The 16,442-nt window shown below is 42.1% G+C and overlaps 1 protein-coding gene across 5 annotated transcripts in view; it reads left to right on the plus strand.

Moving 5' to 3' along the window:
* The first annotated feature begins 536 nt into the window (after nt 1–536).
* IFT140 (intraflagellar transport 140) overlaps nt 537–16,442 on the plus strand; it is an 83,392-nt gene continuing 67,486 nt past the window's right edge. For 3 of the 5 annotated variants that reach the window (XM_053958110.1, XM_053958112.1, XM_053958113.1), the window contains exons 1-6: nt 652–747; nt 5,626–5,801; nt 6,903–7,124; nt 10,505–10,626; nt 11,349–11,491; nt 15,727–15,902. In XM_053958110.1, coding sequence (XP_053814085.1) covers nt 5,655–5,801; nt 6,903–7,124; nt 10,505–10,626; nt 11,349–11,491; nt 15,727–15,902 — 810 coding nt within the window. In that variant the 5' untranslated portion in view covers nt 652–747; nt 5,626–5,654. Of the gene's footprint in view, nt 582–651; nt 748–5,625; nt 5,802–6,902; nt 7,125–10,504; nt 10,627–11,348; nt 11,492–15,726; nt 15,903–16,442 lie in introns of those variants that run through there. The other 2 variants (XM_053958111.1, XM_053958109.1) reach the window with 2 other exon arrangements.

Consider the following 16,442-nt stretch of genomic DNA (forward strand, 5'->3'; position numbering starts at 1 on the left):
GAATTACAAATGACTGTGGATAGGACAGTGCTGTGAGGATTTGGTCTTGAATTTTTTCAACCCTTTTGAAGGTGTTGGGCAAACCTGGCTCTTAGGGCTGGCTGCAAGCCCAATGGCAAGAGCTGGGAATGGAGCTGGGCTGTACCTGACATTGTGGTGTGTTGAGGAGGTGCAGGGTGGTAGGAGGGCTTTACGGGTTTTCTTCATTTAGATGCTACTAGAAAAACAGTCGTTAAGTTAAAAACGTTTCCCCCCAAAACTCTGAAAGGGTTCGGGGAAGGATCTCGATTCTCGGGACGCCGGCACAGTCCATCACCTGCGGTAGAAAAAGTTCCTCACAGGTGAAGCCACCAAGCCCTGAAGATGGCTATTGAGACCGCCGGGGACAGCGCAGCAGGACGCTCGAGACCGCCGCCGGACCCCCTGCGCTCGGCACTTTCCGCCACTATTCGTGTGCCGCCGGGCAACTTCGGCCGTTCCCGCCATTCCTCGGCTCCGCTCGTCAGTTTCCGCTCTCGGCTCTCCCCGTTGTCGGGGTAACGCAAAGCATCGCGGAACGAGTGCGGCCTGCGGCGCGGGCGGTGAGCGTGGGGGCGGGAGAGAGGGCGGCGGGCGCTGCCCACGGTGGAGGGGGGGGAGAGCGGGCGACGGGCTCTGCCCGCAGCAGCCCGCGGCGTGTCGGCCGGCTCTCCATGGTTGTACCCGGGCTCGGCCCGCGACAGCGGGGTTGATTGCGGTCAGCCGGAGGTAAGGGGCACTTGAGCTGCTGGCGGGGTCGGCCGAATCCGCCCGCGGGCGAGAACATGATGGCGTGGCCCGCGTGTTTGTCTCTCGGAGCTGTGGAGTTTGTGGAGCCCCCCTTGTTCTGTGCCGGCGAGTGGCGGTCACGGCCTGGACGAGGGACCCGCGTAGGGTTCGGTCCGCTCCAGGAGCTGCCCACGGCAGCAGCAGCCTGTGCTCTGCCTGGCACAGGCTTCCCACCCCTTCTGCCTCTGTGCGGGTGCAGGATTCAACCGGGTTTTTGCTTCATCTGTTTTACTAGTTAGAGAAGATTGTACATAGTCATTAACCATCTTTCTGTAGCACAGAGCAGTTTTGTATTTTTTTTTTTTTCTTTCTCCTGGGGCTGGCTCTTTTAAACAATTTCCAGTTTAAAAACTAGCATTTCTCATAGGTAGGGATTAAAGGAAAGACTTTGCCTTTGCTTTAGTAACTTGAGCCGTGCCGGTGAGTCTTGTTAAGGCAACTGGGACAGAGAGCCCTTTCACCATGCATGTGGTGGCTGGGGGGCTCCACAGGTACAGCAAACCAAGTTGCTATCAACGTCGATTAAATGTGCTGATAACACTGTGACAGAACATAAAAGCAGCTTTTTAAGTATTATCCCCAAAGATAGGATAGCATATATTTTTTTTCCTGGACGTTAATGATTATTTTGTGAAATATGTGCACATGTTCTGGCTAGCTGCTGTAATTTGCAGTCGTTAATGTTGTCTGTAGTGTTTATCTCTGTGAACCTCATGAAGTTCAACAAGGCCATATGCAAAGTTATGCACTGGGTTCGGGCAATCTCCATTACCAGTGTAGTCTGAAAGATGAACAGATTGAGAGCAGCCCTGACGAGAAGAACTTGGGGTCCTGGTGGGTAAAAGACTGGAAATGACCTGGCAATGCACACTGGCCGCCCAGGTACCCCCGTGTCCTGGGCTCATCGCTACAACGTGGACAGCAGGGAAGGGGGAATCCTGCTCCTCTGCCCTGCTCAGGTGAGACCTTCAGGTATATCTCCAGCTCTGGAGCTCCAGCATAGGAAGGACATGGAGCTGGTGGACAGAGTCCAGAGGAGGCCATGGAGATGCTCCAAGGTTTGGAGCCCCTCTGCTCTGGAGACAGGCTGGAGAGCTGTGGGTATTTAGCCTGGAGAAGAGGAGGCTCTGTGACCCTAACCCTAACCTTCTAGTATTTAGGAATCCATTCAGTGCCGGTAGCTCAGGGTGCAGTTGCAGTGCAAGCTGCAGGTTGAGCTTTGGGTGGCCAGAGCAAGAGGCTGCGAACTGATGACTCTGCGTAACACAGGGCATGGGGACCTGTGGCCCAGCCTGGTAAGGGACACTCAGATCTGCCCTGCCCTTAGACTGAAAGGGTGTAAAAGCCTGGGAGTTCCTTTGTTTGACATTCCTCCTTAGGGATACCAGCTCAAGCTGTAATTTTGTTATTGTACCAAAATTAAATTATTTTAATGATCCAGATGTCTGAGACTGCTATGGGAAACCTATGGTTGAGCTGGTAAGGAAAACTGTATGGGTGTGGAAGTGTAGCTGCACAGGTGCCTTGGTCCCAGCTCACGTGGTGCAAGAGTGATTGTCAGGGTGGCTTCTGGATGGTTGGACAGAGAAGTTGTCTTAAAAAGAACTTTATGTGATCTTGTAAGAAATATGGAGATAGACTTCTTACCGGGGCTTGTACTGACAGGATGAAGGGCTAATGGTTTAAACTGGCACGTGTTAGCTTTAGTTTAGGCATAATGAAAAGTTTTATTGTGAGGGTGTTGAGGTGCTGACGCAGGTTGCCCAGAGAAGCTGTGGCTGCCCCTGGATCCCTGGAAGTGTCCAAGGCCAGGTTGGACAGGGTTTGGAGCAACCTGGGATAGTGGGAGGAGTCTCTGCCCATGGCAGGGGGTGGAACTGGATGAGCTTAAGGTCCCTTCTAACCCAAATCATGCTGCGATTCCATACGATCTGACCATTTTTAAGAATTACCTGTGGTCTGTTTCAAAAGTGTCTGTCAGATATATCTAATTTGATCTTTGAGATCAAGTATGGGGACTTGGTCATGTTCTATTCCAAAACATAAAATGGTTAACTCTTTCAGAAATTTTATTTTTTTGAAATCTTGGAAAAATAGAACATGCAGTGACAGAATAGTTTGTAGAGGCAGTGTTTCTTGGTTTTCTTTTTCTTTCTTTGAAGACTTTTTTTAAAGAGGCAGCTGTCAAAGCTACAGTGTAAATACATGAGCTAGCATGAATCATGTGAGTAATGAATTCCCAAGATCACAGCAAGATCTGTAGCAATTGAATATTGGTTCAATTATTTTTACACCACTGAGTAATCCACTTATGTAAGCCATTTATTTATTTGTGTGTAGCAGTCTGCTGCACAATTCTGTGTAGTTATAATGATGGTGAAGAGTATTTTATATTTGGGGTTGTCCATAATTTACGCGACAGTATCACTGAATCTTGTTTCAGTGACAGTCTGCCATTTTAAATATACACAGTTTTGGCTGAAAATTTTTTCTTGCTGTCTATTAATTCCAAAAGTTAAATTAGTGAGTTGAACAAGAGATGCAATTTGGAAACGTGATAAACTTATTTCTGTAATTGAAGGGGACTGAAATATCTGAATAATAATAAGTAATATCTAATAATAGGTAATATCTATGACTACAGATGCAAGGAACAACTGAAATAGAAAATGGTGGTTATAGAGAAGATATTACAGCTGTATGGCTTGTGTGATAAAACTGTTATTTCATGTGAAATGTAGCTTTGTTTTCATTTAGGCATCTTACATTTTTATTTTAATCTGAAGTGAAATTCTTTATTTTTTCAAATTTTGAGCCCATCTAAAGCTTGTAGTCAAATATGGACAAAATCCTTCCTCTCTTAGAGGAAAATGAAACAGCTAAAATAAGAAGTAAAGTAGTAGTATGGGCACAGAATTCTGGAACAGTACTGAAGATGTAAGAAAATGTTTAAAATACATGAAATCAAGATGAAAAACACTCCAAATTTCATTTGAATGGTTTGTTGGGGTTTTTTCTGAGTCGAACCCATGCAATGCTACTTTGGGAGTGCTGAGAATTTTGAAGGATTGTGCAGATAAAAGTGAGTGGATCTTTTTGGAAGATGAAATGGTTTGTCCTTAGTCTGACTGCTCTTGTCTGGTCTTATATCCAGTAGTTGATGCTGTTCCTTGTATGTGTCAGAGGCAAGATACAGAACTCCCAATTTACCTTTCTAAATTAAGTGCCCAGCAAATTAGTTATTTTAGGTGCTGACAGAAGATATAAAGAAAAGAGACCTTAATAGTCTGTTGATGCCCATTACATGCTGGTGGCTTAGGCAAGTCTCACTGCTGTGCATGTGTGTGCCTGTGGGTTCTGAACTCATGGTTTACCTGTGCAGAAGAAAACATCTCTTCCCCTTAAATGTCACAGAAGTCTTTTAAATGTTTCATGCTTGGGGGCTTATTTGTGTGTATGTTTGTTTGTCTTGTTTTCTTGGGGGTTTTGTTTTGTTTTTCACTGGGTCTTGTCAGGGTTCTGTACCTGAGGAGGAGTAATCCCATGTACCAGTCCAGGTTGGGGGCTGCCCTGCTAGACAGCTTCCCTGTGAAGAAGGACCTGGGGGGCATCAGCTGTCCTTGACCGGCTGTGTGCCCTGGGGCCAAGATGGTCGATGCTGGGGTGTGTGAGGAAAGGCATTGTCATCAGTGGGTTGGGGAGGGGATCCTGCCCCTCTGTTCAGCCCTGCTGAGGCACATCTGGAGCACTGTGTCCAGTTCTGGAAGCTGGGCCTATTGAGCCTTGAGAAGAGACAGCCGAGAGGGGACCTCATCCCTGTCTGTCAGTGTCTGCAGGAAAAGCTCAGGAGAATGGACCAGGCTGTGTTCCATGGGGCTCAGCAATGGCACTAGAGGCAATGGGCAGAAACTGGAACACAGGAAATTTCATCTAAATATGAGGAAGAACTTCTTTACTGTGTGGGTGATTGAGCACTGAATAGGCTGCTCAGAGAGGATGTGAAGTCTCCTTCATTAGGGATATCCAGAATTGTCTGGACACAATCCTATGCTATGTGCTCTGGGAAGACCCTGCTTGAGCAGGGAGGTTGGACCAGTTGACCCACTGAACTCTATGACTCTGATTATTTGCTAGGAATTTGAGGTATTTTGCTCCAGCTGTTTTTCTTTTGAAACTGACCTGACTGGATCCCATGACACAAATCCAAAGACCATTTCTGTGTATAAATTATTACAGATTATATCTGACTCACAACACTGAAGAGTTTTGTTCTCATGTTCTTTTCTGTGCAACATCAGCACTTTTTTCATTCAAATGTTGGTAGCAGTTCCAATGTAAATAGCAGATAGTGTGATTTCAACAGTACAAGCCCCACAGTGGTGACAACTGTTGAAACTTACTTTGAAAGCCCAGACATGAGACTTAACAACATAAAAGAGTTCAATCTGTACACTAACATCTTTGGCTATGAAGTATTGGAAGTAGCTTTCTGTAAATACTGAGTTATTTCAGAGTCCTTTGAAGCAGGCCAGCACAAGCCACTGGTAAGAGACTGGTACCGGCCTATGCATACTGTGAATCTACAGAGTATGAGGTTCAGTGTTTCTCCATTTTTTTTAAATGCCACTCTGACATTCTCATGTCTGTGTAGTATGTGCAACAAGATAATGCTGTAGTTTCATTTTCTCCCCTATGTTTTAACCCATATATATGTCATTATATATGGTACATAAATTCAATATAATATAGCATTTACGTAGTGTATATGTATTATCTGCATAAGCAAACCTGATAGAGATGTTTGTATTCCTTGTACAGGTGTACAGTCTGAGACAGCTCCTGTTTTTATGGCTGTGTACGTGGATCATCGAACAGCTGCTCCTGATTCTGTTGCCTCCCCTTCCCATATAGCATGGCACCCACTTCATCCACTCCTGGCAGTTGCTTCCATCAGCACAACAGCTGGGGGCTGTGTGGATATCTACCTGGATCAGGTGAAAAATCAGCAACTTTGCTTTTGCTCTCGATACAGAGTCACAGAATCACAGGATGTTTTGGCTTGGAAGGGACCTTTAGGATCATCTAGTCCCAACCACTTGCCATGCGCAGGGACATCTTCCATAGACCAGGTTGCTCCAAGCCCCATCCAACCTGGCCTTGAAAACTTCCAGAGATGTGAGATGTGTGAGAAGTCACACAGCTTCTCTCAGCAACCTTTATCATTGTCCTAATTTAAAACTACACATCTATTTTTGCAGGCTTACTTATCCTCTTGAAATCTCTCTGGGTTTTAATTATTGTCTATGTCCTGTGCTATACAGAGCATGACAGATTCTTCAGCCACTCATTATATGTATTTTTAAAAAGATCTTCATAAATTAAATTGGTATTTCCTTTGAAATTTGATGTTTACAGTCTTTAAGTCTTGTTTGTAATGGTTACTGATTTGCTTTTTGCTTGTGAGAATTTCAGGCTTGTATGTATATGAACACATGCTGCTGCTGCTTCTTTTTAACTCTTAAGTGAATAGAACATACTAAGAAATGGAAATTGAACAAATCATTCCACCACCTCAAGACTGAACTGATTTTCTGCCTGTAGACAGATATTTCTTTTGCATCCTCTAACTTTTATGTGAGAGCCTTGTGTAAGACTTTAGTTTGCATAATTTTTAGGGAAGTAGCACTAAAAGGTGCTAAGCTGCAGACTTACTGAAACAGCTAAGTCTCTTAATACAATAGCCTATAAAATGTGTACTTTTCAAAGTGTATTCTGAAAAATAGTTATCCAAGTTTAACAAATGGAAAAATAAATACTTAGAGAGGTTAAATGATTAACATGAAATATTCTTGCAAACTGTGCCTAAAGGAGGATCTGCCTTTAAGAATTGTTGAAGCATTAGATTATTCTATGTCCTTGGTGATGTGCTTTGTTCTTTTTGAATAGCTAAAATTTCTTTTTACTTTGAAATGTGCTTGAAGCCTTCTTATATCCTTTATATGGGAGAGTAAGTTTGATATTGACTGGGCTGTGAATTGGAAGGTTTGGCTGCTAAGTTTCCACTGGACTGAGCTCACACTGATTTCTGTTTTCAGGGAGAACATGTGCCTGATTCCCATGTTGAGAGAAGCTTTCAGGTCACATTACTTGCCTGGCACCCTTCTAGACCCATTCTGGCATCAGGATGGGAGACAGGAGGAGTTCTGATACTGAACAAACAAGACAAGGAGCAGCACACTGTACCCTCAAATCACAGTGCCAAAATCACAGTCCTGAGCTGGAGTACAAGTGGTACCTGCCTTGTGTCTGGGGATGGGGTGAGTAGCTGAAATGCCTTGTGGGTTTGATGTGGAACACAGTCTTGGAAGCTCTAAAATAGGAAAGGATCATGGAATGGAGATCCATGGGGAAGGGAGAGTTGTGTGGGAGAGAAATTTCCTTTCCGTAGGTACAAATTAAAACTGTTAGGGAATAAAATCAAATCTTAGTGTTTTAATTTTTGCTACAATATTATTCTACAATTAAAGAATTGCTGTTCTATAATTTTTCTTTAAATAGAAATGTGTTGGATCTCAGTGAGTGTTGAGCTTATATGAAGGTTTAAGGCTATTTCATGGATGGAGTAATTGAGGTATAGACAATTTGAATTTTTTTGCTCCTGTCCATGCACAAATTTTATGGCAGACTCAAGAATAAAGCCTAGCTGTTGAGAAACAAATTCCAGCTACAACATATTCATCCATACTGAGTGCAGAGCAGTGCTCACAGGAAACCCATGCTAATCTCTTTTTCTGGTTTTATTAATGCATTAAAATTATGTCAAATTGATTGTATTGGGAAATGTGACACTATTTCTTGATGAGCTGGTTACCCTTTTACACAGTGAAGTGAGAAAGTAGCTATTGAATATTCAGGATTAAGTATTCATAGAAGATTTTGATTTTGCCAGTTCCTGAGTCAACCAATGAAGAAAAAAAAGATTTTTTTTTCCTGTATTTTCCCTGATACAAACTTGAGCTTGCCCAAGAATTTCAGTTCTGCTCTTACCTATATGTCAGAATTCTTATTGGGAGGAAAAAAATATTTTAATTCATTGTTTATAAAGTTCTGCTGCATTTGACAGAAATGCAGAAATTCAAAATTGAGTAAAAAGAGAATTTATCATCTTTATTAGAAAAGAGGAAGTTCTGCCCAGGCAAAAGATGGACTCATCTCAGTGTAGCTGAGGCATTAATCATAATGAGACAACACATTAATATTACATTTATGAACAAAATACTTTTCAAATTGATTTCAAGCCAGTGTCACTATGCTATGGTCTGAGGTGCATCACAGATATACTTAATTTCCTACATATTTTCCAATCGTTTATAAGTTTATTTTTAATATTTTTCCCATGAGGGTTTATATTTAGGCAACTTCCATTAGTGAGTGCTGCCAGGATCACGTTCTGCTCATATTAGAGGAAATTCTTTAGAAAGAAGATAAATATTTGGATCCTGATTTGGTTTCTGTTTCACCCAGAGGGTGGTTGGACACTGGAAAGGCTCCCCGGGGAATGCTCAGAGCTGCAAGGGTTCCAGAGCTCCAGGAGCCTTTGGAACAAGCACTCGGGCACAGGGTGGGATTGTTGGGTTGTCTGTGCGGGGCCAGGAGTTGGGCTTGATGATCTGTGTGAGTCACTTCCAACTGAGCATATTCTATGATTCTATCTTCAGTAGGATTTCTGTCATCATACATCTTGAAATGCAAGAAAATTATTTGGAAATAACTTCATAAAGCTGGAATAGGATACTGTGAAAATCAGAAGCTCTTAATTTGTTTTAAGTAAAAATAACACGGATGATTTCCACGTTTTGATCACACAGAGGATCTAGGTGCTTTCTATAATGAAAGCCAATTTGTAAGCAAATTGCTTTCATACCAAGTAACTAAATCTTTGAGTTTTTAAAAAGTATTGGGAAGTTACAGGATAGAATTAGAGAATATCTCCATTTCGAAAGGACATTTAGATAGATGATAAGGTCAGTGTCCTGTGTCCTTTAAAAATATCATTTGAAAACAGATGAGTTCTGCATCCTTTCCAGTGAGACTTAGGAGAGGTTGTGAGCCTTTTCTTTTTTCCAATCTCATGTATTCCAAACTGAGAACAAGAGAACTGAGATTGCAAGTAGGTTATCTGGATACAGGCTGGAATATCTAGAAGGAGATGGAATGAAGGTCAGCAGCTTTAGAAAGCTGCAGGCTTTTCCTCCAGCTTATAAATAATGCAGGTGGTTTTAGTTGGGATCCTTGGAAATTGGTGGCATATAAAGCTGATGAAAGAGTGAGAGGAGGAACCAACAAGTTCATAGGATCCTGTGATTTTCAGAGGTAACTAGCAAACATTTTATGAACTGCAAGTGTCCTCTTGGGACAGGAGTGCAGCAATATCACAGTTACACAGCTGAGTGGCATTCTTTAAGCTGCAAGACACATTGCACTTAATAAATAGTTTTGGATGGTACAACTATTGCCATCTTACTGTTGAAAAGAAGTTAGAACTTTGAATCTTAGGGGAAAAAAAAAAAAGGAAATGTTACTTTGGAAGGCCTTGGCTGCATCTTGTGTGGCTTCTAGTTAGATTGTGTAGAATAAGTGACCGCTGCTACCAGTCTTTCACTTCTAGGAAAAGGATGATACTTCATTGAAAACAATAAATAAAAATAGAGCAAATTCTAATGCCACTTTATTTTTATCTATCTTAATGAAGTAAAATGAGATTGAACTTGATATTGAAAATTGTTACTGGGTTTTTTCATGTAGTGCTTACATGGAAGGTTCCTTAATGCAATTTGGTTTCATAAGCACTAGCATAACAACAATAATAAATAATTGTCTTAGCATTCCAGCTGTGAGGATGTAGTGTAAGTAATTTTGTTGGAATTTGTCTCCATTCTTTCCAGTCACCAGGGGTTTGTTGCTCCTGAGCTGGCACTGCAGGGTGTGAGTTATGTCAGTGCCTGTGCCAGGCTCGAGGGCTGGCCTGTATTGAGCACTGTTGAGTTAATTAGCTGAACAGACTTCCTTTCCTTAGCATCTATGATTTTTCTAGTTACTAGATTATTTTTCTAAAAGTAAGTTCTTGATTTTTGTAAAAGTAAGTTCTTGAATGTCTGCTCTGAAAGAGGAGGAAAGCTCCAGAAATTAAAGAATTCTGCCCATAGTCTTTCTGCATCCTGTGACTCTACATGTCTAATCATATACCCATGCTCATCTACATCAATGTTACATGCACTTACTGAGGGAAGCATATGCTCTGCTATCCTTTATTTCAATTGCTAAAAAATAAGCTATCTGACTACTTGCAAGAAAAAATGTGGAAAGGGCGTTATTAAAACAAATATTTACATATGCTACTTGTAGAAGAAAACCAAGACTATTCCATTTAATTGCTCTGGGAGTGTGATGTAACTAAAAAGGATAGGACTAACAAGCTTTTTTTAGATAATTTGATTTTAAGGGAGCAAATTAATATTAAAGATAGCTTTGGTTCTCTGTGGCTTAGTTTTAAGTGGGAGTAATTGTATGTGTCAACTAAACAAAAGGAAGGGTGTTGCTCTGTCAATAAAACATTTATTTGTATGTGCAGTGATTAGCTTGAGTCTGAATTCTCATCTGTGTGTAAAGGGTAATGAATTAACTTGTCTTTTTCTAGCACGGTGTCTTGTTTCTGTGGAAGATGGACCATCGGGGCAGAGTACAGGGTCCTGCCCTGGTTAAACAGGAGTATGGGAAGTGCTTGTGGCACTGTGTCTTTTGGCCACCCCCTCCTAGCAAGTGAGTATTGGCCCCATCAGAGCTCTGCTTTGTCTTGTTCCACAGAAAGAAAGTCCTACCCACAAATGAACTATTTTAAAATATATTTAAAAATGTTCTTGTCCTAACTGCCCTATATTTCCAAGCTCTTCTCCCACTCTGGTAGCTGGCTTTGTGTCCTGTGTGCAGTAACTGGTCTTCATTCTCTTCTCCACATCTTCTGTCCATTGCTGTTGACTCTTCTGTCTTAGTTCTTCTAATTAACAATCTTAGTTCTTCTAATTAACAATATTGCTGATTGTGGAAAGCCATAAACACAAATTGTGTTTATTATAACAAATTATCATTATATTATTGTAAAAAATACAATTATCATTATATTGTTGTAAAAAATAATTAAATTGAAAGTCAATTCTTAAACATTATTATTTCTTTCCTGTCCAAGCAAGAAATAGGAAGCAGCTGTAGTGAAAAAGAAGAGTTTTCCTTGTCTGGGCTTTTCTGTTTCACATCTCTGAAAAAATAGTGATATGTTTAAAAAAAAAAAAAAAGGTGAAACAATGCAAATGAAAAGTAACATTGAAATTTTGCTTTGTATCTTTTTGAGTTTACCCTTTTTTCAATCAGTGTATGAAACATCTTTGTTCTCTTTATACAATATGCTTTATTAACTGCTCATCCATTCTTTGAGACTGAAATTACAGTTATGAAAAGAATTGGGAATGAAGTATCTCTCTTTTCAGGGACTTTGTACAGCTGGCAAAAGCAGCTGTGAGTGGTGATGAGAAAGCCTTGGATATGTTTAACTGGAAGAAAGCTGGAATACGATTGCCTCTGAAAACTGCACTCCAGGAAGGAGTCTCCTTCTTTATCACTTTGACAGATGGTAAGAGAAAAACCATTTTCCATTTAGCTGGGAAGTTGTTTCCTTAGAGCTTCAAAGTAGCTCAGTGCATGATAATCTTGTTTTCATATATCTGACACTTGGGGTATATTCATATATTCAATAGGGTAGAGTATTCTATAGGAGTTGTAGAATGTTTGGTAAGAAATGAATAAAACTACTGAAATCTTATCTTCAGGGTGGTCTTGTTCACAAGGTCACTAGAGGTACTGGGTTAGTTAGATTCCTGAAGAAGTGAGTATGAGGAAAACAATCTCTAACACACAAGTATAGATAAAATTAGCTTTTGTTCAAAGCTTCAAAATAATGCATGTGTTGTGGGTTCTTTTTTCTATAAATAGGCAAATTCTGCTAAAACATATGTCTTAAATTTTAAATTTTCACTTTTTTCTCATGCTTTGAAATGATGCTTCAGTCTTACGGAACAAAAAAAAGTCTGAGAATCTGTTTTGTTAGTTTGCTGCCTAATATAGTTTCTTCTCTGCATTTTCCTCTTCCTTGCCTTTTACTCTTCCCTGTCTTTTCCTATCCCTTTTAGTCTTCTGAGTACTAGTTTGCTCTAAGCTAACTTTCTTCCCACCCCATTTTTTTTGTGATGCCATCTCTCTGTAATTTGCTCTCTGAACTGGAGCCAGAATGTGTGTGAGAAGTTGCATAATGGGTGTTTCTGATAGGTGATTCAAGTAATCCCGTTGATTCAAGTGTTAACTGTTCTGAGAACGTTTCAGTTATGCTGGTTCTGCAGCTCCATTACAATTTGATTCAGTGTTGTACCAAAATTGACACCCCTTGTTTCCACTAGAACAGCTTGCAGGAGTGGCATGGGCCAGCTGCGTGGTTGGTTTGCAGTGTACCTTCTTTCAATGGGAGAATACAAGCCTCTTTTCTAGAAAGGTACCATTTAAATGGATAATGGACCCAGGGTGGTTGTATCTTCATTAAGATACAAGGGGAGAAGCTTTGAGAAGCTGTGCGCATTCCATCCTCACCTTCAAAGCCACTGTTTTGGTGGTGCAGAGCCCCATCTAGGGACAGGCTGCCTGTTCTGCGGGTGCTGTCCTTGGCTTGGGCCTCTGTCTTGGTTTGAGACAAGTTAGGAGGAAATGTCCTGAAAGGGGCGTCTCCTCTGAAAAAAAGGCAGGTTTGCGGCACACCCTCCTTCCATCAGACGAAAGGAATTTCTTAGAGAAAAGGGAAAAACCTGTTTATTTAACACACAGAGTGCACACAGGCACGGGAACAAGAATGAATAATGTTAGATACTAAAACCTTCTCGCTGCGGTGAAAGCTGGTGCATTTTAGTCCTTCTTGGCTTCTCCCGAGGTCCGGAGCCGGGTGTCCCTGCAGCCTCCCCCCACTGGGCTGCGGCGTGGGGCTCCCGGTGATGGTCTGGTTTTTTGGATTGGAGCAAAGCTGAACAGTTCCAGAAGAAGAAGCCACAGTCCCGGGAAAGACCTCTTGCCTCACCTAATGAAAAGAAGCTAGCTACAAGCAAAAGGATCTAACTCTCCTCTCTCCTGAGAAAGACCTGGGAGAGAATCTGTGTTTGAACACAAACTGCCGAAAGAATTCCCCTGGCTTCTCCCCCTCTCTAGGACCTAGCTTAAAGTTACAGAACCTGTCTGGGCATAAAGCAGATGGTAGGGGTACAGTATAATAAAGTCACCCCAAGACAGCCTCCTTGTCATACTTCTCAAATTTCAATCAAATGATGCTGTCCGACTGTTCCTAGTGAGCAGCCTCATTGTTTGAGTTGGTTTGAGCATATGTATTTTAGACTCAGTTCTTAATTAGTAGTGATCTGCCGTAACTCCGAAATGTCCTGAGCAGGACTTGGGGGTGCTGGTGAGTGAGAGCTGGACATGCCCCAGCTGTCTGCGCTGGCACCCAGAAATTCCCTGTGTGCTGAGCTGATCCCACAGTATGGGCAGCAGGGGAGGGAGGGAATTTTGCACCTCAGCCCCACTCAGGTGAGACCCCACCTGCAGAGTTGCCTCCAGCTCTGGGGCTCTCAACACAGGAATGACATGGAGCTGTTGGAATGAGTCCAGAGGAGGCTATGGAGATGCTTCATGGACTGGAGCCCCTCTGCTCTGGAGCCAGGCTGGGAGAGCTGGGAGTGTTCACCTGGAGAAGAGAAGGCTCCAGGGAGACCATAGAGCCCCTTCCAGTGCCTAAGGGGGCTCCAGGAGAGCTGGAGAGGGACTTTGGACAAGGGCCTGGAGGGACAGGACAAGGAAATGGCTTCCCACTGCCAGAGGACATGGTTAGATGGGATATTGGGGAGGAATTGTTCCCTGGGAGGGTGGGGAGGCCCTGGCACAGGGTGCCCAGAGCAGCTGTGGCTGCCCCTGGATCTCTGGAAGTGTTCAAGGCCAGGTTGGACAGGCCTTGGAGCAACCTGGGGTAGTGGGTGGTGTCCCTGCCTGTGGAAAGAGGGTTAAAAAGACATTTGTTTTAAAAGTCCTTTCAAAACCAAAATGTCCTGTGATTTAAGAAGATGAGGATATCTATGCAGGGTTTTATTGCAGGGAGAAAATAAAACAGTGGGACAGGACTTGGAATTCTTTTTTATATAGCTGGAATGTGGGGGATGGTAATATATTTGCAAGAGTTTTGGAAATTTAAACATTCTTTTTAATCAGATCATATCTCTTACATTTTGGTGTGGGTTCTTAATGTTTATTCTTATACACTTGTGTTTTCTGCTTAAGCTTTTGGGGAAGATGTTATTTAATTTAATAGTTTTTTTGATTTATGGTGTAAAATGTCGCCCTTATATAATACTGTGATTTGCTAAGAAATTATGTGGATGTGGTTTGAGATCTGTCAGATTTTGATGACATTGGTTTGGGTGATTTTTGTAGTACCACTTGCAAACATCTCTACTGCTTGTTGGGGGTTTCGCTGCCCAAACCCGTGCAATGGGCCAAGGCCAATTGTATGAGATTCAATAAGGCAAAATGCCATGTGCTGCACTTGTGTGACAACAACCCCATGGAGTGCTCCAGGCTTGGGGAAGAGTGGCTGGAAAGTGCCCAGCAGGAAAGGCCCTGGGGGTAACAGTGACAGCAGCTGAACCTGAGTCGAGGTGCAGGAAGGTCAATGGCACCTGGCTTGGATCAGCTATAGTGTGGCCACAGGCCCAGCACAGAGAGCATCCCCTCTGCTGGATGATGTTGAGGCACCTTGATTCTGGGCCTCTCACAAGAAGAAAGACCTTAAGGGGCTAGTGTCCAGAAAAAGGAACAGAGCTGGGATAGGGTCTGGAGCACAAGCCTGAAGGGGAGCAGCTGAGGCAGCTGGCAGGGCTCTGCCTGGAGAAAAGGAGGCTCTGGGGGGACCTTCTGGCTCTGTACAACTCCTGGCAGGAGGCTGCAGGCAGGTGGGGGTTTGGCCTCTGCTCCCAGGGAGCAAGGAACAGGAGAAGGGGAAACAGCCTCAAGTTGTGCCAAGGGAGGGCAGACTGGAGGAAGGAATTTCTTCACAGGAAGGATTGTTAAGCATTGGAATGGGCTGCCCAGGGCAGTGGAGGCATCATCCCAGGAAGTGTTCAAAAATAACTAGATGTGACACTTCATTAGATGGTTATTAGGTATGGTGCTACTTGATCAAAGGTTGGACTTGATGATTTTGGAGGTCTTTTCCAACCTTAATGATTCTGTGATTATAGAGTAGTACAACTTAATGACAATATAATGGCTTTTAAAATGTTGATAGATGCATTAATTACCGATGTCAGTGTTTTTAGAAAAACACTGTCCCATTTGCCAGTCAAATTATGGATTAAAGCTGAATTTGGTGTATGGTGCAATGTTTCCTAAACAATGAAGAACTTAATGTTCACAGTTTTCTCTCATCTAAACTCTGCTGTAAATGGAACCAATTCTTAGCTGCCATTCTTCTTTCACAGATTTTTTTTCTAAGACTGAAGATTTCAGAAGCTATCATTCATACAGAAAGTTTACTTGCAGTTTAAAATTATTTAAAGTATTTCCCTTTGGATTTTCTAAATGAGGAAAAATATGCTTTGGTTTATTGCTCTGGTCAGCTATTGTACTCTCTATCTGGAGATGAACTAGAAAATGAAAGAATTTTTGTTAATTTTACATTTTCAGCACTTGAGGAATGTTTTATTAAGGTAGAAATCATCAATTTTGGCTATTGTAGATAAAAGCTGTAAACTATAATCTGCACCTTGTTTATTTGTTCTACAGGTTCTGTGCACTATGTGAATGAGAAAGGGAGGTCAAGGCAGGTATTGTCTATGGATAGTCTGGTCCAAAAGCTCCTGTTGCTAGAGGAAAGAGATGTTTTACTTGTAATAACAGAGACTCTGCAGTTGTCCTTACATGCAGTTTATCCTGAGGGAGAAGCAGAAGAGCTCATGAAGGTAAGAGTCATACTACAGGGTAAAGTTGCAATATTTATTCTTTATAAGTTTTTTGGTTTTTGATTATCTCTATTTTCTTTTCAAATGAATCAACTCTCATATTTGTTTCTCAGATGATATGTTGATGAGGAAGCAAAAATAGCTTATCTAAAAGTGGAATAGAATGATGTGTTACTGAACTTGGAAAGATGGTTTTCATCTTGTCTTCCTGTTTTTTCATAGTTCTTTTCATCTTGACTCTATCTTAATTCTTTTACACTTACTTTCAGTTTCTTAGTGAATTTGAGAAAAATTGGAAATTCCAGTTGTCCTCGTTGCAGAGGTGGGCAGTGCTTAGCACCATATAGGTGCAGTTAAATTATTCTATACCGCCTATATAATCACTGTTTTCAGGGAGAAAAAACACACAACCCAAAAGTGGGCACCATTCCGCCTAGCTCTCTCTCATGGAAAGGTTGTTGGCATCAGCCCTGCAGACTCTGTCTTCTGCCCCTGCCAGCCACTCTCTTCCGTTTTCTCTGAGACGCAGCTGTGGGATAT

Source organism: Vidua chalybeata, chromosome 16 (genome assembly GCF_026979565.1).
Source record: "Vidua chalybeata isolate OUT-0048 chromosome 16, bVidCha1 merged haplotype, whole genome shotgun sequence".
Lineage (NCBI taxonomy): Eukaryota > Metazoa > Chordata > Aves > Passeriformes > Viduidae > Vidua > Vidua chalybeata.